Source organism: Poecilia latipinna, unplaced genomic scaffold (genome assembly GCF_001443285.1).
Source record: "Poecilia latipinna isolate Pla-1442-1.1 unplaced genomic scaffold, P_latipinna-1.0 Scaffold358, whole genome shotgun sequence".
In the NCBI taxonomy this organism is placed as follows: domain Eukaryota; kingdom Metazoa; phylum Chordata; class Actinopteri; order Cyprinodontiformes; family Poeciliidae; genus Poecilia; species Poecilia latipinna.
The window spans coordinates 344,851-371,196 of NW_015112974.1; the positions used below are offsets into that span (position 1 = coordinate 344,851).

At 44.1% G+C, this 26,346-nt stretch overlaps 1 protein-coding gene across 1 annotated transcript in view; it reads left to right on the forward strand.

Moving 5' to 3' along the window:
- The first annotated feature begins 526 nt into the window (after positions 1–526).
- LOC106949718 (adenylate cyclase type 8) overlaps positions 527–26,346 on the forward strand; it is a 38,851-nt gene continuing 13,031 nt past the window's right edge. The window contains exon 1 of the mRNA XM_015036162.1: positions 527–3,454. Within this exon, the coding sequence (XP_014891648.1) occupies positions 2,552–3,454 (903 nt within the window). The 5' untranslated portion in view covers positions 527–2,551. The remainder of the gene's footprint in view (positions 3,455–26,346) is intronic.

Below are 26,346 nucleotides of genomic sequence, written 5' to 3' on the forward strand. Positions count from 1 at the left end.
GATGTATGAACTGTAATCTGGACCCGACCGTCTGTTGACTTTATACAGATATTAATCTTTTGTTTATGTAACTTCTGTTCTTAAGTTCTGTTTGTTTGATTATGTGTGGCACATTTCAAGCTGCAGGCACCTTTTTGTTTTTGGATAAAAATAAAAAATAAGATCATGAAGTGCCAGAGAGAAATGAGTTGGATGGCGCTGAGAAACAGCCGGATTCAGCAGACGGACAGAAGTTACAGTCAGAAAACAGATGCTGCTTGTTAAGAAGTAAGAAATACTCCATTTTCCATAATTTCCCTCCATTTATCAAGTGATTTCTAGGAAAAATTCAGATTATTGCAATCAGATCCCTAAGATCAGAAACTGAAAAGTTAAAGGTGGAGATGTACCATAATACCTTCAATACTTCAGATCAAATAAACTTTAAAAATAACTCAAGTAAATACAAAAAGCAGTTTTTAAATCATTATTTCGTTTATTAAGGGAAAAAGCTACTTAAAAGATAAATTCCTCTCATTAAATCATAAATTAAATTTTATTAAACACGTTTTAGGTTCAGTTTCACCCTCTACACCCAGACCTGCTTTTCCTCATTCCAAATCAAGAGATCCCTGCTGGCAGCATGAAGTAGGCCTTCAACAGCACATCGAGCTCAGATTTAAAGAAGTTTGAGATCAGATGTCTGATCCTTCAGACACCCAGAAACTAAGTCCACTGCCAGCAGTTACCTAAAGGCCAAAACAGAGCCAACCTGTGTGTCATTTGGTCATTTAACACAGACTCCAGAAATCTGGAGGAATGAAGAAGAAGAAACACTTTGCTTAAAGAAAAACCATAAAGAGTTCGGAGGCGACAGAAACAGAGAAAGAAGTTTCCTCTGATCAGTCAAAACATTTTGACCTTCATGCCAAACTCATCTGGTTCACTGGAAAACATGAAGGCGGAATAAAAGCTGCTACTCTGAAATACCTGAGCCTACAGAGGGCGGTTTGTTGGTGGATGTTTGGGATGAACTTTAAGGGATAAAACAAGCAAACAAACAACAACAAAAGATTCTGACTGCTGATTGGTCCGGCCTGAAACCTCCCGAACCTCCCGATGGCCCGCCCTGCTCCTGGGCCGACGTTTTAAAAGTAAAAAACTTAAAGTGCAGCATAAATAAACGTAAAAATGGTTTGTGATATACCAAACAATTTCCATTTAAGACGTTTAAAAAGTTTTTATCTGCATCAGCTCCATTTGTACCATTATTGATCTACAGTCGGGGACGCATCATATTATTCCAAATGTATGTGTGTTAGAATGGCTTAGTCAAAGTCCAGACCCTAAATCTGTCTGTTCTGTTCAAACTGTAACATCGCATCAGGAAAAACAGAAGATCCCCTTTAGTGGTCATAATGTTATGCCAGGTTGCCGTAAGTAGAGTCAAGTTTGCAGCATTTCAGCTAAAATCCCGAGGAAATCCGTGGGAACGGATCCAGAATGTAGGCTGGCTGCCTGATCCAAAAGTGACCCAGTTACGGAAGGAGGCGCGAAGCGGCGGAGAGGAAGAAGGAGGCGCGATGAGCGGAGCGGAGAGGAGAGAGTTAGCAGACAAAAGGATGAGCTGAGGCGCGTGGGATGACACCGTGGGTTAGGCGGGAGGAGAGAGGGAGCGCAGACACACGGAGGGTGACGTCAAACCCGAGCGGAGTGGAGCTGACCAGCCGCCGCTCTCTGCGCCTCTGCACGCGGCCGCCGCGGCTCTGAAACACCGCGGAGGTCTTACAGGGAGGGACCGGAGGAAGAGGAGGAGGAGGAAGATCAGCCTCGCCTCGCGCTGAACGGGGAGGCATCGGACGCGTTATTTATTTACTGGTTGGAGCGTGCCTGCTCGCCTCGCGCTGTCAGACAGGTGTTACCAGCGCGCGGGATGGAGCTTTGATCCACGCCGGATCCTGAAGGTGGAGGCTCGCGCGCAGCAACAAGTTTGAGGTTCCGAATTTCCTCTGGATTCATAAATCGGATTTTATGAAGTTCTTGTTCTGCTTTTCTTTTTTTCTCCACGCCTGGTGATTCTTTTGGGAATCTTTAAAGGAAAACTAGGAATTCCTGCAGCGTGTTAATCCCGCTCTGGTTCTGGTTCCGGTTCGGTTGGACTCGGATCCTCCGACCCGTTACCAAACAGAGTCCCTTTCTGTTCCACGGTCCCGGCTCTGCGTGGCGCCGCGACCCCCTGATGGTGTCCGCGGTCCGGTCACAGTGGCTCGAGCTGCGGTCGCTGCTCGGACGCGCCACGCGGTGATTTTCCCACGCGGGGATCATGATGGCTGGTCCGGCAGAGGCGAGATCGGTTCGGAAGGTTCTGTAAGGGATCCGCTGTCTTGACAATGACCTCCAGCCGCGCTGTGCCCCGCGCCGTTCCCACCCCAACCCGAAAGAAAAGCACGCGCCCTCGGTTCGATGCGCACGAGAAGACGTCGTGTCCCCAGAACCGCTGATCCGACTGAGAGTCCGGAGGAGCAGGAGGAGAGGAGACACTGAGACAGACGATCGGAGCTGAGAGGTGGTGATGGAGCTGTCGGAGGTGCGCTGCTCCAGCGCGAGTGAGGAGCTGTACACTATCAACAAGACGCCGAGCAGCAGCGGCAACAGCAGCGGCAGCGGCGGCGGCGGCAGCGCGCGGCCCAAGCGGCTGCTGTGGCAGAACGCGGTGCGGCACATCACCGAGCAGCGCTTCATCCACGAGCAGGGCGGCGGCGGCGGGGGGGCCAAAGACGACCCCTTCGACCCGATCCAGGGCGCGAGGAAGCAGTCCGCGGGCCGGACCTCGGTGGGGGACCGGCACAATAACGGCGGGACCAAAGTGTTCCCCGAGCGGGCGAGCAGCGACCTGGGCTTCCTGCAGATCGACTGCGCGCCCAGTAACTCGGACTTCTTCCTGAACTGGGGCTACACGTACCGGGGCGTGATTTTCCCCACGCTGCGGAACGCCTTCAAGTCGCGCGATCTGGAGCGGCTCTACCAGCGCTACTTCCTGGGCCAGCGGCGGAAGTCCGTGGTGGTGATGAACATCCTGGACGTGGTGACCAAGCTCACCCTGCTGGTGCTGCACCTCACCCTGGCCTCCACCCCCATGGATCCCATCAAGGGCACGCTGCTGGGCTTCTTCACCGGCATAGAGGTGGTCATTTGTGCCTTAGTGGTGGTGCGGAAGGACACCACCTCGCACAGCTACCTGCAGTACAGCGGCGTGGTCACCTGGGTGGCCATGGCCACGCAGATCCTGGCGGCCGGCCTGGGCTACGGGCTGCTGGGGGACGGCGTGGGCTACGTCCTGTTCACGCTGTTCGCCACCTACAGCATGCTGCCGCTGCCGCTCACCTGGGCCATCCTGGCCGGCCTCTTCACCTCCGGGCTGCACATCCTGGTCCAGCTGTTCATCTCGGAGAGCGCGCGCTTCTTCACCAACCAGGTGAGTCCTCAGCGCCTCACCTGTCACATCCCCTTCATTCGCTGCTGCTTCAGGTTCAGAAACTTTGGTTTCCATTTGTGATTTTCCTGAATTTGGCCGTGGAGCAGAGCGGGAATCTGCGGTCTGTTTTTCCTAATCACATGTGGCAGTTTGTTTGTCTGCAGTTTTTCCGGCTGCTGAGCTTTCAGCACCGGGAACTGTCCACCACCCGGTGTCAGAGGAGTAGCTCCCCCTACCGGCCAGCACTATGTTTCTGCTCAGCTGCTCACTTCGCAACATTATTAGCTTAAATCTAATTTAAAAACCTTTTATTGACTGTATTCACTGGAAATAGGATCGGATCAGAATGTACTAGAGACAGATCCACATTAGCAAATGAATGAATCTTGATTTGCATCAAGCTGCAGCTGAAGGACTGATGGTGGAGCGTCAGACCCGGAGCTGCAGTTTGTTGCTTTATGATAAAATCTGTTTACTCACGCAGACAAACATTTGCTGCTTTACAGAAGCTGAGTGGGTTTGTCTTCACTCAGAACCGCCCGTTTTTTCAGTTTTTCTGCTCCAGTCTTTTACAGAGGCGTTCCTTCTCCTTTTTATTTAGTTTTTAAGCTGATAAATCACCGGAGGTGTAATTATGAAGGGAAATCTCTGAAATGTTTAAATTCAGCCCTTTTCTTTGTAGAACCGATGTATTCATTAGTATGTTTCTGCCAGCCTCCTGGAACGCAGAATGTCTGTGAACTTTCATTTCACCACAGATTCTCAACTGAACTAAAGTCTGAACTTTGACTAGGCCGTTCTGACACAGTAAGCCTTGATCTGAACCGCTCTGCGGTCATTCTGGATGAATGCTTAGGATCGTTATCCTGCTGGAAGCTGACCCTGCTCAGGTCTTAGGTTCCCTTCAGCTTCCCCACAGCATCATGCTGCCACCACCCTGTTTTTCTTCCCACAGTATTTTGCAGTAAAAAGGTTTCATTTTGCACATGTTTGCTGCATATTTTGATTAGTTAATTAAACAGATTTTAACTGTTAAAATCCGTAAAATGATCTGATTGGATGCTGGAAAAGAGTATTGTTGTGTGCAAAGTTGTGCTAGAAGGAGTTAGCCTAGCACGGAAGCTATGCTAGCCCAAAATAGCATCTCAGGGCTAAACAGGTAGCAGCTAACGCTAACATCAGCGTCCATATTTGTACAGAAGCTCCAGGAATGATCAGGACTTCCTGAAACTCTGGAAAGAAAAACACTTTACTCCAATCTGATGGTTTAATCATCTAAATAAGATTAAAAACTTTAAATAACTTTGTTGTTGCATTCATGTTTACTTATTTAATAAATTAGCAGCAAACTGTTTCTCATTTTGGAAATATATGGGTTTTAGTTAAAATGCAAATAATTCCGATTAATTAATTACAGAAACTGAAAATTACTTGATTTAAAGTTTAACTGAGCCCACCACTGAAATGTAGACAGAAATCTCTTTGGCGGTAAATTAAGCGCCACGTTGTGTTGGACTGTCTTAAAATACCCACAAACACTTTGAGGTGTGTTGTTGTAACTTGACAAAAGGTGGAAAAGTTTAAGAGGTGTGAATATTTCTGGAAGTCACTGGACTTTGACTGGACCACAGTAGTGATTGGAAAAGGTTCTGAAAACTGTTTTATAAATTATTCTCTTAAAAATATTAGATGCTAAAAGCTAGTTTGCGTCTCCTGTTAGTTGTTAGAGCTGGAATTTCCTGAATTTGTATAAATTGAACTCTTCTTTGCATCCATCAAGCAGTGCTGTGGGATTGTTTTGACGGAGCAGCACTGAAACCAACACGGAGCTTCCTGACGTTCTGAAATGGAATAAAGATTGTCATGATTGCTCAGCAGAGGACTGGAGGCTGGTTCTCAGCTGGGTTTGGATTCTCTGCCTCTAAATTTTCACTCTTAAAGGTGAAAATCTCACTAGAGAAATCTGCTAGAGGTGCCAGCCAGCGCGGCTGTGATTCAATCAGCCACACTGATTGTTCATCTTTAGAAACTTTGCTCTTTTTTAACACCTTTGACTCACAGACTCAGCTTGCATTTTTTGTAAGTTTGGCATCTTCTGCAGATCAATTAGTGGATAGCATTCTTGGAGAAGCTGTTAGCTGGTCCAATGCAAGCCTCAGCTTCCCCTTCCCCGGCAGGACACGCTGATAACAGCAGCATTCATTCTGCCTCTAATATCTCAGCTGGAGTTATGTCTGCTGTGGAATTGGTTTTTGCCTTTTGCAGCTTGATAACACCAGCTGATTCCTCCTCTTATTGTCGAGAGGAATCTGCAACAAATCAGTCTGCATGGACCCGAATGTTCTCTCTCTCTCTCATGAGATTAACCGCGCTCTCTCCAGGAGCGGTCGCAAAATGGGTCTAAATTTAATCTGGAGCCCTGATGGATCAGACATCAGTATAAACGGAGACAAAAGCAGCTCAGAACATGACCCACGAAGCTGAGAATACCAAAATCAATGCTGGGATGCTGCAGTAACTCATATAGAGAGGGTCTTAAAGGCTTACAGACCCTGGTAGGAGGGTCAGCTGTTTGTTTTATAAAACAGAGACCAAACTTTCTACCTGAGCTGCAACATGTTGAATGTGCAATTCAGCAGAAAACAAAGAATAAGGAAGGATTGTACCGTTTGGATTCACTGGACCGCAGATCATCAAAGTCCAGGACATTTCAGTCAGACCTGGATGTTTCCTTTGGACTAATAGTGCAAATTATTACAGTAAAAATATTCCAAATGTGTATAAAGACATAAACATATGTATCCTCACCCATCAGGTCATGTTTTCATGTTTCCCTTTACCAACTGAATTTGGGGATTTTTGAGCCTTTTAAACCAATTATTGTAATAAAACGTTTCCCATTTTAATGACGTGGATGAACTTTGTCACTTCGTACATTTTCAACTTTGGTCATAATATTTATAAAACGCTAAAGTAACAATATGTGGCAAAATCAAAAACAGGACTTTGCTGTTTGCGAGTTTCACACCAGTGAGACAAACTGACAGACGTCTTAATGTTAGCGTTAGCTTCTGCTAGGTTTTTTATATCTGTTTAGTAATTTAGCAATAACTTCTGTAATGTTTTTATATGTTTAGTGGTTTGGCGTTAGCTTCTGCTAATTTAGCGCAAAGATTCTTGTTCAGTGAATTAGTGAACTAACGTTCTGGTTTTCTGTGCTCAACACTGGCAGTTGCTACCATCGATTTTAGCCCAAACCTATTTTCTCCTTATCTATGGCAGCCATTTTGAAAAATGTCCACCAGAAAATGGAAATGCAAGATGAAGAACATACATAATGATTTCTGTGGTTCAAAGTATGAAGGTTATGATCAGACACCAGACACATTCATCTGGTTGGTAATTTTAGTGCAAACATTTATGTTCCATGGCAGATATTGATGACCATCTTGAGAAATTCTGTATGATTTGACAACAAAAGTCTTCATCTGGGATAAATATTGACAAAATTAGTGCAAAAATAAATGTTCTTTGATGACCAAAACCAAAATTCAAATGGTGGCCATATTGCATTTTTCAGTTGGTTTAAAAAAAAAAGACAAAAAAGTTGAGAACATCTATGTAATGTTAGGTTCTTGTGACGGCACCTTGGCTTCTGTGTTGCAGATTTACTTATAGAAAGTCGCAGACGCTGTGATCAGCTTTCAGCTTTAAAATTTAAAATGCTTTGATTATGTTTATTTAGAGAAAGTGTTAGGAGAGCCAGTGGTTCCTTCTTTATGTGGGATTTTAAGGTGCCAGTAAATGTGGACGCCAACATTAACAGAACGTTCATGTTTGTAGTTTTACCTTGTTGCAGAATTTAAAGCAAATAAAGTTTTACATCAGATCAGGCGAGTTTAGCTTAGTCATATGATAAATTCATTCGTAATCTTTTTATTCGCAGCAGAACTGGTAAAAAAAAACATGTCAGTTTGCAGCCAGGACTTATTTTCAGCTCCTGTGTTGACGCAGCTCAGAGGCATCAGGGGAACTCCAGGAATACCTGACAGAGTTCTGCTGGGTTCCTCACGATGCCGCCCACAGTAAGACTCACTGAGCATGCTCAGTGCAGCCGGGAGCGCTGCAGCGCTGCACCGGCCTCAGTCTGAGGCTGCAGCAAAAGTGCTGCAGCCAACTGCGTGCTGCACTGCTCACGCAACAGTCAAATCTCTGACACTTACTGGAAGTCAGGTTTATCTGAGCTCAGGTTTCAGTCCCTTAATGGAGAAATTTAACAGTAAAAACCTGTAATTATCTCTTCATCACGGCTTAATGGAGAGAAAAAGTTTGACTATGTCTGCGTTGGGACTGAGTGGGACCGTCTGAAAACTAAACCAAACTAAACCAAACACTGCAGCAGAGAAGCTTTTTCCTCTTTCTGCCTGAACATTAAACATTTACAGGGAAAACACTGGAGTTTTATGATGGAAACTTTGCAGCAGCTCTTGACATTTTAGGAATTCATATGTCAGAAAAAGTTGACCAAAGTAGAAAAAAATTACAAAGAGTGCGGAAAAAATCTAAGTGATCATTATTATTATTTTGTTTACAGTAAGTCTGAATTTACCAGAGCAGGAGAAATCAGTGGAACAGGAAGAAAGTTTAACCTAGATGTTAAATGAAGATGATTGCAAACATGTAATTGAGTGTCTGTCGGTAAAGGTCTCCTTTCCAGGGCTGAGTTTGTCATGGCTGACAGACCCCTGCCTGCTGATACGATAATTAAAGTCATGTTCTGCATAAGTTGGTGATCTGTGGGAGCGCTGGCTGATGAGAGCATTAATTAGCATCCAGCTGTGCCGAGATACGTCTTTGCTTGTGTCTCCACTAACCTGCCGTAATCCCTGCAGGGGGGAGGATGCTTTACCTTCAGCCCACCTGCAGACTCTCACCTGTTTACCTGTTCACCCAGACCGACTTCTTCTGGCTGCAGGTATGGCTGCAGTGGGACAGGTGGGACCAGTGCAGCGCTGCAGATGCAGTGGCGGCGGTGGGATTAGGACGACTCAGGCTGGACGCCTGGTGGCAGGAAGACTGAAACATCCTAAACTCAAACAGAGTTAATGTCTTTTTCCAAAAATCTGGAATTTGTAGGTTAAGGAACCGGGAACTCTTTACTCTGTGCTGGTCCGGTGGAGTCTCACTGACTCTGCATGTGCTTTCATGAAGCTTTTTTTTGGTGTGGTTTCTGGAACTGGGAGTCTGTTCTCCTGACGCTCCCTGGCAGAATGCCGCCCTGTGCAGAGAGCCGTATCACTCGTTAATACTGCCTGCTCTCAGGTTCTCCACTTCTCTCCTCCTTCCTTGTCTGACTGAGCTTCTCGTTTGGTGGTTCTCCTCTCTGTTGTTAAACAGTGATGAGGTTGTTCTGGTCAGTAAGAGGATCCGGTGTGAATGCTAACACAACACGTTAGCATCATGAAGGCGCTAGTAACGGTGTGTATTCTCCTCACACACACCCTGAGCTGTGTGCGCATTGATTAGCTGCACTTCCCGTTTCCTCTTTCAAGGTCAAACCGGGCTTACCGGAGCGCCGGCTGCACTGAGGAGATAGAGGCGGGAAAATAACACAAAAAAGCCAAGTGTGGATTTGACACGGAGACGACACGTGTGTGTGTGTGAGCGTGTGTGTGTAGGTGTTTGTGTGTGTTTTCAATCTTGTTGCCTTCAGCGAGCCCTCAGGAGAGGAGGGTGTTGTAGATTTTAGCATTCAAACAGGTTTCCTGTTCGCCTCTTGCAGCCACTCTAACGGGTTTTTTTAATGCCTGTTCAGCGACGTTTGCTTTGAACAGACGTCACATTTTCTGCACGGCTCACATCTTCAGAGATTTCCTCCTGAAGCTGTTTGCACCAACAACCGCAGCTGATCAAGGAAGCCTTGTTTGAAGATGGGAAATGAATTATTTACTCTAAATGTAAAAGTTCTCGCAGCTCTGTCCGTTTTATCTCCGCATGGAGACGATGTGTTGCTGTGGTTCCTTTATGCGTTCGGTGAGTTTAGTCGTGTTTCATCTTGGCTCCAGACCAAACTAACAGTGAAAATGTTTCACATCACCTCAGCTCTCATAAGGTTGAAATGGTTTTTGTAACTCTTTTTACTGCCTCATCAAAATCCAACAGGAGTTCAGCATAAAAGTTCTGTTAGGCTGCATTCACACCAGCCCTGTTCGGTCCGCTTTAATCCAACTCGGCCCATTTGTCTGGGAAGTCCGGTTCGGTTGGGTAAGGGGTTAATGTGTATTCGCACCAAAAAAGTGAATTTTGCTCCTCGGTCCCTTTTCAATTAAAGTGAACTCTGGTTCGGTTTCAGTGTGAACACCAAGCGAACCAGAGACCGCTCCAAAGGCAGGAAGTGGACTATGGTGCAGGGCATTCTGGGTAAATACGACCAAAACAAATGCAAGTTGAGCACGTTAAGCTAAAGACAAAAGGTAAATCTGACAATCTCTAAAATCTGACATCACTCCATTTTTGTTTCTATTTGGTGAAGAGGGAAGTTCTGGCCCGTTTGGTTCAGGTCCATTTGGTTGAGGTCCGTTTGGTTCTGGTCCATTTGGTTGAGGTCCGTTTGGTTCTGGTCCATTTGGTTCAGGTCCGTTTGGTTCAGGTCCATTTGGTTCTGTTTGGTGTGTTGGACCTCTTATTGGTCGTCCCTCAGCTGCTGCTCGGTTCTGCTCAGGAACTCGGCAGCCTTGTGGGTCTTGACAGTTTCTGGTTGACCTTTGCGGACCCGGTGCCGGTCCAGGCTGCGTTCATGTCTGAGCTCTCTTCCCTGCGTGGCGACGTTTCATGGGCCGGCCGGCCCGGCGGCTCGCCGCCTCGGCCCGATGAAAGCTGCTCCTCTGGGACGGATGGAGGGAGGAAGCTCCAGCTCCTCCTCCTCACCTCTCCCTCACCCTCCGCCTCCTCCATCTCACCCGTTTCATGCGGTTGATCTCAGACAATCTCACTGTTACCAGACACTGCACTCAGTCGCTCTTAATATTTAATGACATCTCAGAGTTTCTGTGCTTTTAAAGGCCGAGTTTCCCAGTGACATTTCTGCCCACGACCTCCCAGACTTTTCAAAAATTACCAGAGTCTGAAAGCTTTATTCGTCCACCGTCTTCATACATATCTCATGGGTGAAGACAGGAAATGACATCAGGAAGTAAACACTTTTCATATCTGGTGAAATTACTCCCCAGCTTCTCCAGAAGACTCAGTTTCAGTGAGAACAGGGCGAGTTGTTGAGCTGAGAAATAACTTGAAGCTCCTTCCAGATCATTTGCTGATTATGTAAGAGATGCCTGCATCGGCGGGGCTTTCAGCGCCGATACGGAGACGTCCAGCTGGAGGGGGAAGCAGCCGGCTGGTGGGCTTTGTTGGCGCAGCAACTGTGGAGGACAATCTGGCATTAAAGCGCTGCGGACTGTTGTGCCAGAACCTCATGTTGGTACGCACCGATCTTATGCTGCGTTCCTGCCATCCTCAAAGTTAAGGCAAACTTTTAATTCTGCTGCATTTATTTAGTGGAGGAAGTTTCAGAAGTTTGGAGCGTTCAGACCGTTCCTGCTCTACAGCCTGATTCCTCTCAGGGTCTACAGGTCAAAGGTCAATTGGTTGATTGTGTGTCTGGTGAAGCTTCTTTATTCATTAACACCAGTGGCGACCAATCTTTACTTAGCTACTGCAACATTCTGGTTCATCCAGGAGTTCATGATGCCATTCACTCTATCGACTTTGTGACTGCTGCCAAATCTAGAGCCGTTTTTCTGTTGTTGGTGACTTTTTGAACAACATGTGAGAACAACATGTGAGAACAACATGTGAGAACAACATATGAGAACAACATATGAGAACAACATATGAGAGCTCCAGTGGCTCTGCAGCTGCTGTCCTGACTGCCTGATGAAACCTGGAATACTGTCCTAGTGGTTCTGTATGTAAACCCAACAGCCCTGATTCCAGCCTGCATGGTGAACCAGACAGAGCCCAACTTCAACATCCATTCTTGACGACAATGAATTCAGTTTAAATAAGTTATAATTAGGGCCAGAGCTCTGACTCATTAGTTGTGATTAAGTAATTACATATAAACCTTTGCTTTGTGTTCCTGTTACTCTCATAAATCTGACAAACAAGCTACAGCAGTGATGGATGACTAAGCAGCTTCTCTCGGCCTGATGGGAGTTCATTTCTGTTTCTAAACGGTCTGATTGGAAAAGACTATTGTTGTGTTCAAGTTGTGCTAAAAGCAGTTAGCCTATCAGCGAAGCTATGCTAGCATAAAGTAGCATCTCAGTGCTAAGTAGCATATAATGCTAATGTCAGCGTCTGCAGTCCACATTTTTAAAGAAGCTCCATGAAACTCTGGAAAGCTGAATGACTAGATTAGGTTTAATAGGTTTAGTGATTTAAATAACAGATTAAAAACTGTAAAACTTTTGTTTTTTAGCTGTTATGTCTATTGAGAAATTTAGCAGCAAAAAAGGGGTTTTGAATTGAGAATGATGTTTATTTTGTTTGGTTTTCAATTAAATGTGATTAATAAATGACAGATTGCAATTAACTTGATTTAAAACTTTAATTGCTTCTCACCATGAGTTAGATTTATATATCAGGAACATTTGGTGTGATGGAGGCACCGGCAGCTTTCTGTAGGCTCTGCAAACCGACCAAATGATGTCTTAATGTGTTCTGCTGAACTGCAGCGAGGCGCTAGACCTCACCGTTTGTCACCTGGTCCGTCCCGTGACCTTGACCTCTGAGACCAAACGAAATGGTCTGCCTGGAGGATTTACGGCCCAGCGGCCGGGTTGTAAAGGTGATGAAAAGGAGCCCTCGCAGCACCTCATTTCCTCCTCTCTTCTGGGCTCTTAAAGCTTTTTGTGGACTTTGAGTGCCAGAGGAGCGTATGGACCAGATAAATCACCTCTCTGCAGCGCCGTCAGTCCTGAAGCTGGAGGGAATCAGGAGGATGTTCTTGACTTGTTCTTCCTTTCAGAGCTTTTGTTGGAACTTGAATGTGAATTTAAACACTCCAGCTTCCCTCCAGTGCGCTCAGCGCCGTCGACCGACCTCCGGAGAAAGTTACCTGGAAGTCATTCTCATTTTCTTCCTGAATGTTGACTCAGCAGTCCTCTTCGTCTATTATCAGTCGGCCAGAAACACATTCATCTCAATGAAAGCCGTGACGTCTTCCTCACTGAACTGAACTGCTGACAGAACCTAATTACAGCTCATTGTGTCTCTGCCGGTGAGCAGGACACACATACATTCTCCAATAAGAGCTGCTGGACATGAACTGGGCAAACTTGTTTAAGTTTTTCCCCTGATGCATCTGATGCAGGCAGAGCGTCAGCACTTCAACGCTTTCACGACGCATTCAGGACTGCAGCAAATTTTAATGCTCCATTTATGGTGAGCCTTTTTTGTTTTGTTTTTAAGTTGGTTCTTGTGTTTGGTGCTTATGCTGTGTTTATGTTTAATCAATAGTTTTGGTTGGAAGCGAATGTGTGGACTGGTAGGCTACAACTGAGTTTCCCATTGGGATTAATAAAGCTGTCTGAGTTGAGGTTTTTAGGTTGTGATTGGTCTGCTTTGACCTTTTTTTGACTTTTATTGTTCAGTTGACACACGTCCATCACTCAATGGACACAAAATGTCCAGAAACAGCTGATTGCATGTTTCCCCCACAGGATGAATCAGGCATTAAAAGTGACTGGCTGTGGCTGAAGGCTGAAGGACGAGGCGTATCGATTAGCTCCGGCTCATTGGTTGGACCTGTGGTCCTCACCTGGCTGCTCTGCAAAGGTCAACAAGCCTGCTAACGAGCAGAAACAGATTGAGGATGACACATGGCTGGTTTATGACTTCGCTGACATGTTCAGCATCATGTATTGGTGAGCAGACCAAGTTAGACTCTCTGTGGCTTCATGTGACACAAACAGTTCCTCTGTCTGCAGGAGGGTTGCAGCGTTTTTAATTTTAGCCGTGTAGAAAACCAGAGAATCCAGATATAACAAATTCACAAAACTCAAAATCACTTCAAAATTGTATATCTCCATTATCATCATGTTTCCACCTGCACAGTCTGATGATATGGGCAGGTTATAACGGACTCCAGTCTAAAAACATGAAAGGTCATGGAGGTCAAAGAGGGCAGAACACAAAACGTCTGGATTGAGACAAACCGCCTCAAAGTTTCAGGAGGTTTTATACTTTAGACATCTGTCAAAGCAAAACAACATGGCTGTTTACTATAGTAGCTAGAGCTAGCACCATTAGCATAAGCTAACACCAGCAGCAGAAGCTATGACCAGCAGCAGGAACTAACACAAAATACCAAACTGAAAGATAATAGATGGGTGCGTAAAGTTAGAGTTTTCATTCTGGTATATCTGAGTAAATGTTTTGATCTGATGCTAACCGTAAACAGCTTCAGATGGAAACTGGAGCTTTCTGCAGCACATGCTCTCCATGTTAGCATTTTCAGGTAGCAGCAGCACAAATACCGTGTTCTTCAGCTGAGTCACTCCTCTTCATCCGTTTCATCTTCATTTCCCTTCAGCCCGTTCTGGTTCAAACTGAAGCGGCTGAACGATGCAGAACTTACTGGCTTGGCTGGACAGCGCTAGCGCTGTACCACCTAGCATACACCATCTACCCAGGTTGCATTGCAGTGTGAACAACATGGCAACGTCGTTGTGAGAATATTTTCTTTTATTTATGAACATGCAACAGTTTACAATATTTTTACTGTATTGTTTTTACATCTGAAATATTTTTTCTCAAATAAAGCTCGCTGTTGCTAATTATGCATAAATTTAAGGGGCCATCTTAGATTTCTTTCTCTTTAGGGAAGGAGATTTTCAGTAATACAACTTTTACTTTTTTATTTGCCCATTGTCATCTAAATTATGATTTGTCTGTGATTATAAACTAGTATATTCACAAGATAACTTGGATTTCCAGCTTTGTTTGATGTTTGCTAAGCTTTTAAAACCCCTTTTATTCACTGGAGTATTGTCTGACAAACATGCCAGACAATAAAACAAGTCGTGTCCGTTCCTTAGGACACGACTTTCCTCTTCACTTATCCCCAAATACTGTGTGAAATATGAGTCTGATGTGCAACATTCGCCCTGGTTAAACCTGAGAACATATTGAGAGCTTTTAAGCTCAGAGTGGGGGCGATTTCCAGCTCGCTCTTCACACTAAGAACGATTTTCAGACGGGATTACCTCCAAGCAGTAATCTATCCAGAGAGCAGGGCCGACGGCCAGCAGCTCGGGTCACCGTTTAACGAGATTAATGTTGGATCGCGGTTATCTGTTTAAAATAGTGCAAAACAACAGCAGGTATACAGAGAAATAAGAGAATGGTGTTTGTGTTTGGCACAGCCGGGTGAAAATGTTCACTCAGAGGCGTCTAGTCCATCAGATTAAGCTGAGAATGAGGAGAACCAGATTTATTCAGCGCTACGTTGTTTCAGCTAAAATACAATCTGTTGTTCATTAAAGAGCTACAGAGGTTCCAACAAGCCCAAATAAATGTCTCCAGACGTAGAACAACGCTACATTTACAGTCAGAACAGGACAGAAACCAGATCAGACGGAGTCCTGACTGGGTGAGCGGATTCTGCCGCGCTCGGCGCTGATCGCAGCGTTTTGTTTTTTTGCATGGCAGTGACATGACCATGCTCACAGCAGGCTGTCCTGGGGCTGAGCGCAGGTTGGCACCCTGCTGTTGCACAGCAACGACTATCTGTCACATGTGATCGCATCGCGGCAGCAGCAAAACCATCAGCTCTGGAAAACATCACAGAGGTCCAGTGGAAGTCTGCTCTCATCCAAGCTCTTCATCAGAAGTGACCCGATGATCTGTGGTGACTAGCTAAACACATTTCCCTTCGTTGTTAAAGAATGGTTATGAATTATTTCCATTTGAAAAGGTAATGGTGGTGATTTGCAGCAGCTTGGTGTCCCAGTATTGGAACCAACCGGAGAGGCAGCTGGAAGGTTTCTGCAGAGCATCACTGCCTGTTCTCCTGTTCTCTCTGCAGATCGGCTCGGCTTTACGCCAAATGTTGTTGAGATCAAACCAGCAAATCAGGAAGTAAAGGAAACATACGAAGGGATGGAGAGAAGAGGCACAGAAACAGTTTCAGATCTGCAGTTTGTAGATGAAGATGTGAAGCTTCATGGTTAACTCCAGATCCTGCTTTAAGGAACATTTTGCATTTAGTTGTGGCTCTGTTTTGTGTCAGTGTCTAAATTATGAGACTCAGATTAGCGAGCAGCCTGCTCAGGATAAAACTGTCTGCAGAAAGTGTCGGTCTGTCCTCTAATTATGCAACAACAGGCAAACGCTGACTGATTCCAGAAACTTTAAAGGTTTCATTTGTCACTCTGCAGAAGCTTGACAGCATCAAACCTTTACAGTAACTCTCCCTTTATACGCCTGGGTTTCCCTCCATCTTCTATTATCTGTCACACAGTGGGGCCTTCATGCTTTCCATTAACCATTAACTGAAATTATGAAAATGAATTTGATTAATGGAAACATGGCAATTTAGAAAAAAAACTCATGTTCTTTAGGAAAAATTTTGCACTGAGTTGAGTTGATTTTTCAACCGGATCGAAATCGATGTGTTTCGCAAAACTTAAATGGAAACACTTTTAGAGAGTGTGTGTGTGTGCGTGTGTGTGTATTTTAGTGGGAACAGAACACTGAGACTCATTTTCCACTAACAGAGGATTTAATTTTTGATTTTTGACCAGAAACAGCAGATCTCTACAGATCTGAGTGAAGTTAAACAAATTTGGTGTCAAACGTTTAAAATGTTTGTGCTGCTATTACGTTAAGGATAGTAATAAATGTTTCCAGATATATTTAGAAGTCATCAAAGGTCAACTAGTCTCTCCCACTTAAAAAAACAAACAAATTTGATGTCAATCATCTGCTCTGCTCACGTTTACCTGACAAACCAGCACAATTCATTTACATCAGTTTTGTTTTATTTAGTTAGTAGAAAGGCAGGTGGATCTCTGGTTACATCTGGTTACAATATAAAATGACACAAGTGAAAACTTTTGTTTCACAAATGTAGCACAGTTGATTGACACCATGATTGTTTGAAATTGTAACTGTGCAGTGGCTGGTTGACCTCTGATGACCTCTGAGGACTTCAGTTAAACGACCGTTTGACTGAAGTTCTAAAAGGGGTGCGGGTTTTAATGTTTTTTGTTTTTTCAAAATCTCTTTCTTTATTTTAATAATGTAAAGCACTTTGAAATGCCTTGCTGCTGAAATGTGCTATACAAATAACATTTGATTGATTGGAAACATTTGTTAATATCTTTAGAATCACAGCAGCACAAAATAATATTTTTGCTGCACAAACATTTGACACCAGTTTTGTTTAATAGGAAGAAGCTTCACTGACGTCTTCATTTTCTTCCGTTGTGTCGGGATGGATCCTCGTGTTGCTCTGGTGAACATTCCTCCTGTTCTGCTGAATGTTAACTTCTCTCTGCTTCGCGCCTCATTTGTAAAACTGGATGTTGCCTCTTTTGTTTCCCTGAAAGCATTCTGCAGATGAATACTTCCTTGCTAAATGATACTTTCTCGAGGTGGAGCAGCGCAGCCTGCGTGGAGGAAGGATTACTGGAGCAGAGTCGATGCATCAGCTGGAGAAAAATGCGGCTGCAGCTGATTTACTGCAGTGGAGAAGAATGGAGCGTTCGCTGCAACCTGTAAATTTGGGCTGCGCTCGCCTCCGCCGTGATGAATCAAACGTGTTTACAGCCACACCCACAAAGCTAAACAAACTTCACCTTTTATTCCTGCTTTCTGCATCAGCGGGAATAAAAGTAATAAAGTTATAACAATGATGTAGCATTAGTAGGAGAGCATGCAGGCTGAGCTGCACTTAAAAACACTAAATCTTACCAAGAAGTTTGGACTAGTTTCTCCTACTTACATCTTAGTACATCTAAAATAGGACAAAACTAACTTACAAGTAACTTCTTAGCAAGATATAGAAGTTTTTAAAGTTATTCTTGAATATTGATAAAAAGTACTAGTTTCATTGACAGATTTGTAACTTATGAGAAAGATAATCTGGTACTGTAACTAGCATTAAGAAGTGATTTAATAAAACAAGCTCCTATTTCTTGATAAAAAGTTACTTGCAAGTTAGTTTTGTCTTATTTCAAGATATCTTGTCTTATTTCAAGATATTTGCAAATACTTGGTCAGATTTTGTGTTTTTGCAGTGCACACTCAGCTGAAGACTGAGCAGTTACTAACTATAAAACAGCTCCAACATGTTGGCTGCATCACCAGAAGTGCTGAGATATTTACTTTCATAACTCCGTTAGCCGGCGTTCTGCAGACTGTTAGCATGTGTTCATGGGAACATCTGATCGTTGTTTTAGCCGAGCATCTGTGAGGTTCAACGCTGATGTTGGGCGGGATTGTCAAATTTAATTCACCGCTAGTGTTCTGCTGGGCTCAGGAGACCCATTCTTTCATAAATGTCTATAGGTGCTGGATGTGATCACCTCTCTGCATGGAAGGCATCCTAACACTTGATTCAGCCACCAGACTCATTGGATCTGGATCTGTTGGAGCTTCCTGTTTTCCAGTTGAAAACGTAAAATAAAACTGACCCATTAAAAACTTCTCATCTTCTGATTAGCTGAGAGGTCTTTAATTACATTTTTAAGAATAAGTGGGATTCTGTGGAAGTAAAACTGAGTGTTTTTATTAAATTAGGACCATAGTGGCGCCATGATGACTGTTTTGTGCTGAATATGACGTTTACTGTTGGTGAGGTATTTGTGTGATTTCTGTCCTGTGATGTTTCGGACCGGGACGCAGGGCTGAAATGAGCGAGGCGTTTGAACGTTGTCCACGATTGGCTGCGCTGCGTTCACGTTCTGTAAGTCTGATTTATGATCTGATCTAATCTGCAGCAGTCATCATCACACCGTGCCGGTCTGCTAATCACCGCGTTGCTCCTGACAACACATTGAGAACATATTGCTGAACATGTCACCTCTGATGGACGGCGATCTGAAGCTGCAGCCGCAGCCAGGCGGCCGTCCTGCCGCGCAGAAAACTGTCAGACTGGGGGAGAAAAGTGTGACGGTTCTCCTGCCAAGTGGCTCCGTGTCAGGAACGCCGTTCCTCTTCCTCTGAACAGATTACTGTAGCAAACATATAGAACAGATTTCTGATCTGGTTCCGTTTCTGACGGCGCTGAAATGGTTTCTGGTTATACCGTAAAAATCGCTGATCGGTACCAGAGATTTAAAATGAAATAATACTGAATAAATCAGGTTCCACATTCACACAGAAGTTAAATCCAATATGTGATGAATATCCGTCAAACTGGTCTAACTCTGATCTTTTCACCCTGAAAACATCTGATCTGTTCCACTTCCCATATAGAACTAAATAATACCGACATGTCGCATTTTTCCGACTTTTACGTCATCATAATTCATCATAATTCTGAATTATGATGCAGAATTATGCATCATAATTCTGCACCATCAGAAGCCAGACGGTAAATCTGACTGTAGAAATGGCTGGAATGATAATAATGGGGTGATGAAAGCAGTTTGAGTTCACACTGAAGTCTGATCGCGGTTGTATTTAATTAGTAATATTAACGATCACATAGCGGAAAAAGACGTATTTAGATCCTCCATTATTCTAATACATTGTCTGGGAGCGCTCTCTTCAATAATATGGAAAACGTTTAAAGGGCTTTAATACTTTGTCAGCGGACTGCAGGATATTTTAAAGCAGATTATTGAATGTTTGTCACGTCTTCTGCTCACTAATTAAAGTTTTTTTTGTTTTTTGCTGAGGATGGGATGTGAGACTAACGAGCGTTAATCGGGCTGATAACAGGAAGTGATCTGATGCTCTGTGTGTTTCTGGCTGCTGGAACATTTTGTTTTAACGCCGCTAATTACTGAAACCCGATGCTGTGTAAAGCTCGTCCTGGCAGCAGCCCGCTGGTTCTGTATGTCACTGGACCGTTCAGAGGCGGACCGGGTCGGGATGGAAAACAAAAACCAACAAGTAAAAACTGAAGACAGCAAACAACTCGATGAGCTTCAGCCACTTCAAAGTGTCTGCAAACATCCCAGGTGATGAGTTACTGTCGTCATGTTGGGTTCCAGCAGTGGCCCGGTCCGCTGAGGTCCAGTTAATCAGTCCCTGTCCTCTGCTGCTCCGAGCCCAGAACAAATCCTCCGTTTGGCAGCGCAGAGGCTTCCTGCTCCTCCCGGCCTCACATGTTTCTATAGAGCTGTAATCAGACTCTAACCGCAGCTTCAGCCGGCGGCCTCGGCCTCTTCCTCCGGAGTTCATCCATAAAACATGAGGACAGCCGCCGAGCAGAAGGGTCACTGATAGAGATGAAATATTTACTGAACACACCCAGCGGCTGTTTCACACCAGATCTCTGATTCTTGATCTCATTATCCTGCAGGTGTGACTTCACACCTTTAAATCATTATGACACAATAACAAATAATCTGAACGTGGAGGAAATTTCTGGATTAATTTCTCATATTTATGAGAAAAACATTGGATATTCTCTGTTGCCGAAAGTTGAAAATAAAGAAGATAAATAATCTTTCATGGTTAAAGGCATAAATGTACTAAATTACCACAAAGTTTTTCTGAGAGTCAGATGATGGTAACTCTGCTGCCTTGTAGCAGGAAGGTCCAGGGTTCAAATCCCAGCCTGAGGTCTTTCTGTTCTCCCTGTTCATGCATTGGATCTCTCCTGGTACTCCAACTTCCTCCCATGTTCAACAACTAGTTTGGAGCTGCAGGGATGAGCGGGTTTAGACGATTAATGGAGGGACGTTCTCTGACAGTAAAAGTCAGAAATTTACATGAAAAAAACATTTTATTTGTTACTAAAAACACTAGAAGTCCTCTCAGACTGAAGTGGTAGATTTACTTTGTTTCCACAAGGCAACAGTGTTAACCACTGACCTCTTTAAATCCTAGTTTTAAAACAGTAACTAAACCCCAAATCATTTCCTGCATATAAAAATTTTAATTATTTTTATGAACAAATTGTGACATTTTCATCTAAAGTTTAATTGTGAATTATTTGTCTCAAAACTGCCTCAGGGCTGCCCCCTTTGGGTTGAAAGCAGCTAATGCAGCTGAATTTTCCTGTTTACAGCGATACGGTTAGCGTTTATTCTCCCCTTCAGGAATAAAACCTTCTCACTCAGTTAGTTACTCTTTAAGAAGAGTGATGGTGGATCTGCTTTCATTTCCAAACCACAGCCGCTTTTTCCCAATCAGGAACCGACAGAATGGTGCTGCAGCATTGAGCCGCAGCAACAGGTGTGGGAGGGGAAATGCTGTGCTACCTTATGTGAAGTCACTCTTGTGCTTTATGTTGCCTTAACGGCAACCCTTACCCTAACCCTAAAACCTCAGGAACTATGAATCTGGAAACCAAAGAAGAAGAAGTGCAACCATTGCTCTGAGAGGCTTTCGGTCTGACTTCATGTCCAGTGCAAAGCAGCTGCAGATGCTGCTGCAGCAGCGTGCAGCTGCGTCTGCATGCAGCCATGGAGGATGACGATGCTCCTCCTGGGTTTTCCTGCTGGGTTTTTCCTTTCACAGGCGGCCATCTTCCCCTGAGCCCGGAGCGCTGCATTACGGTGTGCTACTGTGTCGTTGTGGCTCCCTGGACGCCGTCAGCGCTGACTTAATTTCTGAGGCCCCCCTCATCCCCTGAAGGCCTGTGCTCCTCCCACGGCGACAGAAATGAAAGCCTCTAAGCTGCGGCAGCTGTGGCGGCATCCGTGATGTTTTGGAAAAGATCAGCGGCGGTTGGCCATAAAGGGCATCAGCATGGAGACCGCCGGTGCGCTCATTAGGGGAAATGCCAGTGATGTGAATGTTTTTAACAAGGCCTCATTAAAGGCGCTAAGCCAGGAAGAGGCTTGTCAACAGCTGCATGGAAAATAATTAGCAAGGGTTAATAATAGTAATTATTATGCTGCTGCTTTCAATTCAAACCAGGCTCGCTTAGCGGCACACTGCGGGACAGAATATAGCAGCTTTATTCGTTTGGTGACGTCATTTTCAAAGTTAAAATACAACTGATTGGTACTTTATTTTGATGAATATAGAATATATGTGCAAATCATGAATAACTTAGTTTCTATAACAATCATTTCTAAATAACTACCTATATCAAGAAAAATGATAGAAAACAAGGGAATAAGCATAAAAAACACTAAATGAAAAGTTTTAAATGAAAAACTATATTTATCTTTCAAAAAAGTCTTAAGTTCACGTATCTAAAAGTAAAGCCTTAAAGTGATTTACATCCATTAAAAAATGTAAGTTGGCCTTAAATATGTTAATGACATATTTAATTGGTTTTTCCTCGCTGGACTTTTGCCAGGCAAACATCTGAGTTGCACTCGGACATCTTCATTCTGTTCTGTTCCATTGAGGCTAGCTAGCTGCTAATAGACCCTCACTAGCTAGCTAGCTTTTTCTGTCTGTCATGGATCAGTGTAAATTTATCAACAGTTGGCTCACTTTTGTAGCTTTATGCAGTTTTCTTTTGTACATTTCTGTCATCAGACAGGTCTTAAATTTCATTCATAATGGTCTTAGAAAGGTCTTAAAAATCCTTAGATTTGAGTTTATGAAAGCTGCAGAAATCCTGCATTAACCACATTTGTTAATTTCTGGGATTTTCTCCCCATGAAGTGATTTGTTGCAGGATCAGGAATCTCCTCCTTCAGAGAGTTTTACTGACTTCTGATTACTTCAACTGAAAAAATGTTCCCTGATTTCAAAACTTTGGCTGAAGTTGCTTGTAAGTCCTGTATCCAGTGTGATAACTGAGTAAAATCAAAACTTTGAGATTTAATCACAAGCAGGTGAACATTTCAGTGCATTTCAGGAGGAAGTTGAGGCTTTAGGCCGCTGCAGGTGAATCATTTGATTTTATTGTTTATTTGTTGGGTTCACAGCCAGGGGTTTTTGTCAATGCAGAGAAAAAGTTACACCTATTCTCTGTTCAGCTTGTTGAATATTAATTAAACTAAATGAATATTAAATGCAATTAAATATATAATTGATATCATTTTAATAACTGATGGGTAAAAATTGATTATCATGGGATTTTTTGACTTTGTCAGTCAAAAGTCTGGAATTTCTGATACAAACGAAATAAAGTTGAACCAATCAGATGTTCAGAATTACAGGCTGACCAATCAGAATCCAAGGAGATGATGTTTGCTGATTGGTTCAACCAATAACCTTTGGACTGAACTATTTACATTTAAATAGGAGATGATGTCGTATGTAACAGCGATAGGGATAAAGAGGTTTAATTAATTATACTAAAGGAAGGTCATTAATTAAAAGACGACATGAAATGTGTCTGATGTGAACTGAAGATTTCTAGTTTGTTTTGTTTGTGTAGTGAAAACACCACACTCTGTTATTAACGTGGTATTTTCATATTTACCGCTGTGCTGCTGATCGGGTCTCAGTCGGTGTTTCTGGATGTTTGTGTCCAGCAGGTATGTTTGTGTGCTGCGCTGCAACCAGCTGCGGGAAAAGCCGGTAATAAAATGTCAACCCGCGCTCCGTGAAGCATCATCATGCTGTTGAGAGCAGCAGAAATCAGAAAATCCCTCTTCATGCTCCATTTTTCCCACTCCAAATGTGCTCTTAGTGCGGCGGTTTGACTGCAGAGGAAAACACTGGAGAGCTCCTCGCTCTCTGATGGAGGACACGACTGTCTGTTTGAGGTTTTTATCTGCTGTGACACCATTCTGCCTCCAGTCCAAAAGCACTTTCTCCTTCCTGGAAAAAAACAGAAAATAAAATCAGAGAGCGCCAGCAGGGGAGCAACGAAACCCTGTTTGATCAACATCACTTTGATCTGATTCATGCTAATCAGCCTCATGTAGGAAACACCCAGCCTGGAATCTCACCGTTAGCAGATTGATTTTGATGGGATAAATAAAATCCTCCTCTCATATTCAAGGTGATTAAACTCAGATAACTTGTTTATGATGTTGTAGCTTGTCTTATATTTTGCCTTGATTATTACATGCATGTTTTAGAAATCCTTTAATCTCCATGGCAACCATTCAGCTGTGCAAAATGCCTGGGTGGACGTAGCCCCGCCTTTGAGGCGCAGCTCCTCCCCCATGACTTCAGCCTCTCAGCTCCTTCAGACTAGCCAGCAGCAATTAGCAAACAGCTGGTGGAACTGCTGAGCTCGTTATAGGAGCTGCTACTTAGAGCATCGCTGGTAAAAACATTAAAGGGTTAATAGAGGAGCCACGTTGGGATGACTTCCTGGTGGCGGAGATTCAGGAAGAGCAGGAGCTTTTAAAGAGGCAGAGGCCCAATTTCAATTAAATGATTATTTTAATTATTAAATTACATAGTCAAATTTCTTTTAAGTCATATTTGGTATATAGCATTTTTACAACTGAAGGTAACATAGTTCCTTGATTGTGTTATAAAAAGGCACTTTGTGCCTGGAAAACACATAACTAATGTGTGCAGCCATTAGAAAATATTTTATGCATAGTATTATCTGTAACTAATAATGTAAACTATGAAACAATAACTCTGTGTTGGTGGTTGGAGCATCCATCACAGCTTTCACCCCGTTCACAACTCAATTCGCTTTGCACTAATTGATAAAAGTTATTTTTACTTTTCTGGCACTAAAAAACTATTTTAGCTCATTGGAGCAGAAAGAAATAACAGATATGTGGTCCAGTTCTGAACCTTCTTACAGCACCAGCAGCCCCATCAGAACCACCAGCAGCCCCATCAGAACCACCAGCAGCCCCATCAGAACCACCAGCAGCCCCATCAGAACCCTGATTGGTCCACACGTTTCCTCCTGGGTTCCTGCGCTTCGTGCAGAAAAATAAAAACAATCCTTTTATAGAAACAAACGGAGGGCAGATGCTCTGGACCTGTTCAGACGCGTCCCTGACTCCTTCCCCTCTCCCCTGAACAGGGACGTTGTTCCTCAGGGTGAGGCGTTTCGGTGCTGCAGGTCATCTGAGCGCCGCGGTGTGTGACTGAAGCGCCAACTCACCTGCTCTAAGGTTTGCATCATGTGAAGCTGCGGCAGGCAGGAAGTCCCTCCTGTTGCAGGGCGTTGCATCATCTCGCCTCCCTCTGGAGGCTGCTCCTCACTGAGCGCGCTCAGATGAAAGCCCTCCATCATGTTTCAAAGCAGCGAGGCGTGCGGCCTTGCTTTCTGACTCACTCTGTGTTTTATTTAAATGTGACACACGCGTTTCCTTCAGAGGAATCTGACAGTCACATCTCACTTCTTATTTACATAAGAAAACAAGTTTCACATCCTTTGATTCAGCGACATATTGTTCCACTTCTGCTGCTCTATTAGATTCATTTCCATCACCCTCAGTCAACAAGAAGGTTTAACTAAACACAAATCATAAAACAGCATTAGTTGGAACGCTCCTTTCTCCTCTGACCTGCTTGTTCTTCCTGAGGTCAGATCTGCTTTCAGGCCGCATTCCCGACGCGGCTCGGCTGGCCGCTGGCGTTTTATTACCACCTGTTGGCCCAACGGACACGCGTTCAGGTCTAAACTGCAATGGGGATCTCTCTCTCCACCTGAAGCCAACTGTTGAACCACAGAACCGGCCCGAGCTTCTGCTCCTGCTCCCAGAACAGAATCACATCATGAGTCTCTGAATAATTCAGATTTAGCTGCAGGAAGTCGGACAGATGAGTCGTTGTGGAGTAAAACCAGAGCTGACAGTTAGCAGGACGTCAGAGTGATGAGTCCTGTCCACCTGACAGAATGTCTGACGGAGCGCTGCCGAACAGGGCTGCGTTCACACTGCAGTCTGAAGTGACCCAATTCCGATTCACACTGCAGGTAAATGCTACCTGTATGCGTTCTGCAGTCTGAACAGGCAAACGACCTGAAAGTGTCCCGCATGCGCAGTAGAGGGCGCCATAGCATCAGCGTTCTCAGTGTTCTGCCAACCGCCATATAAAGAAGAAGTGCTCAGTGTTTGCGGAAGTAAACATGGAGGCTAACGGTGGAGCTTAGCTTACATATTTGAAGTTGTTGTCCAACCGCAGCAGCATATTAACAACTTAATCCTCATATAATCCATCATGGTTGTTGTTTTTCTTCCCGCTTGCGCGTATCAGGACGCAGAATACTGAGATTTGTTGGGAATCAGTGACGTTCAGTTCGGATGAATGCGACCTGGACGTTTGGTCGCATTTGAATCGGATACATATCGGATATGGGTCACATTCGAAAAAGAATCCGACCTGTGCTGTTCACACTGCCATGAAAAGATCGGATACAGGTCGCATTACGCCAAAAAAATCGGAGTTGGGTCACTTCAGGCTGCAGTGTGAACGCAGCCTAAATATGCTAAATACAGAAGATTCAGCAGCTACGATACAACCTGGATGAACTCTAAGTGATTCTCTTCATACTGCAGAATGACGGATATTATTTTGTTCCACATCTGGAAGTGGAACAAATCTGATTTTTTGGGCTGAAAAGATTAGAATGGCTGTGAAAAAGATTCAGGTCGGATTTCACTGCTAGGTGGACGTAGCTTCACATCCTCTGGTCACTTTAAGGGCTCCGCTGCTTCTCTGCTGTTGCTATGAATTTGAAAAATGGCGGCGATTACTTCCTGCTTGCTCAGCTCATACCTCCGACCGCACAGCCAATCAGAGAACAGCAAAGGAAACGCTGAGCGCTACAACACACCTGAATCAAATTAATGAATGAATGAATTACCTGAGCTGAGTGG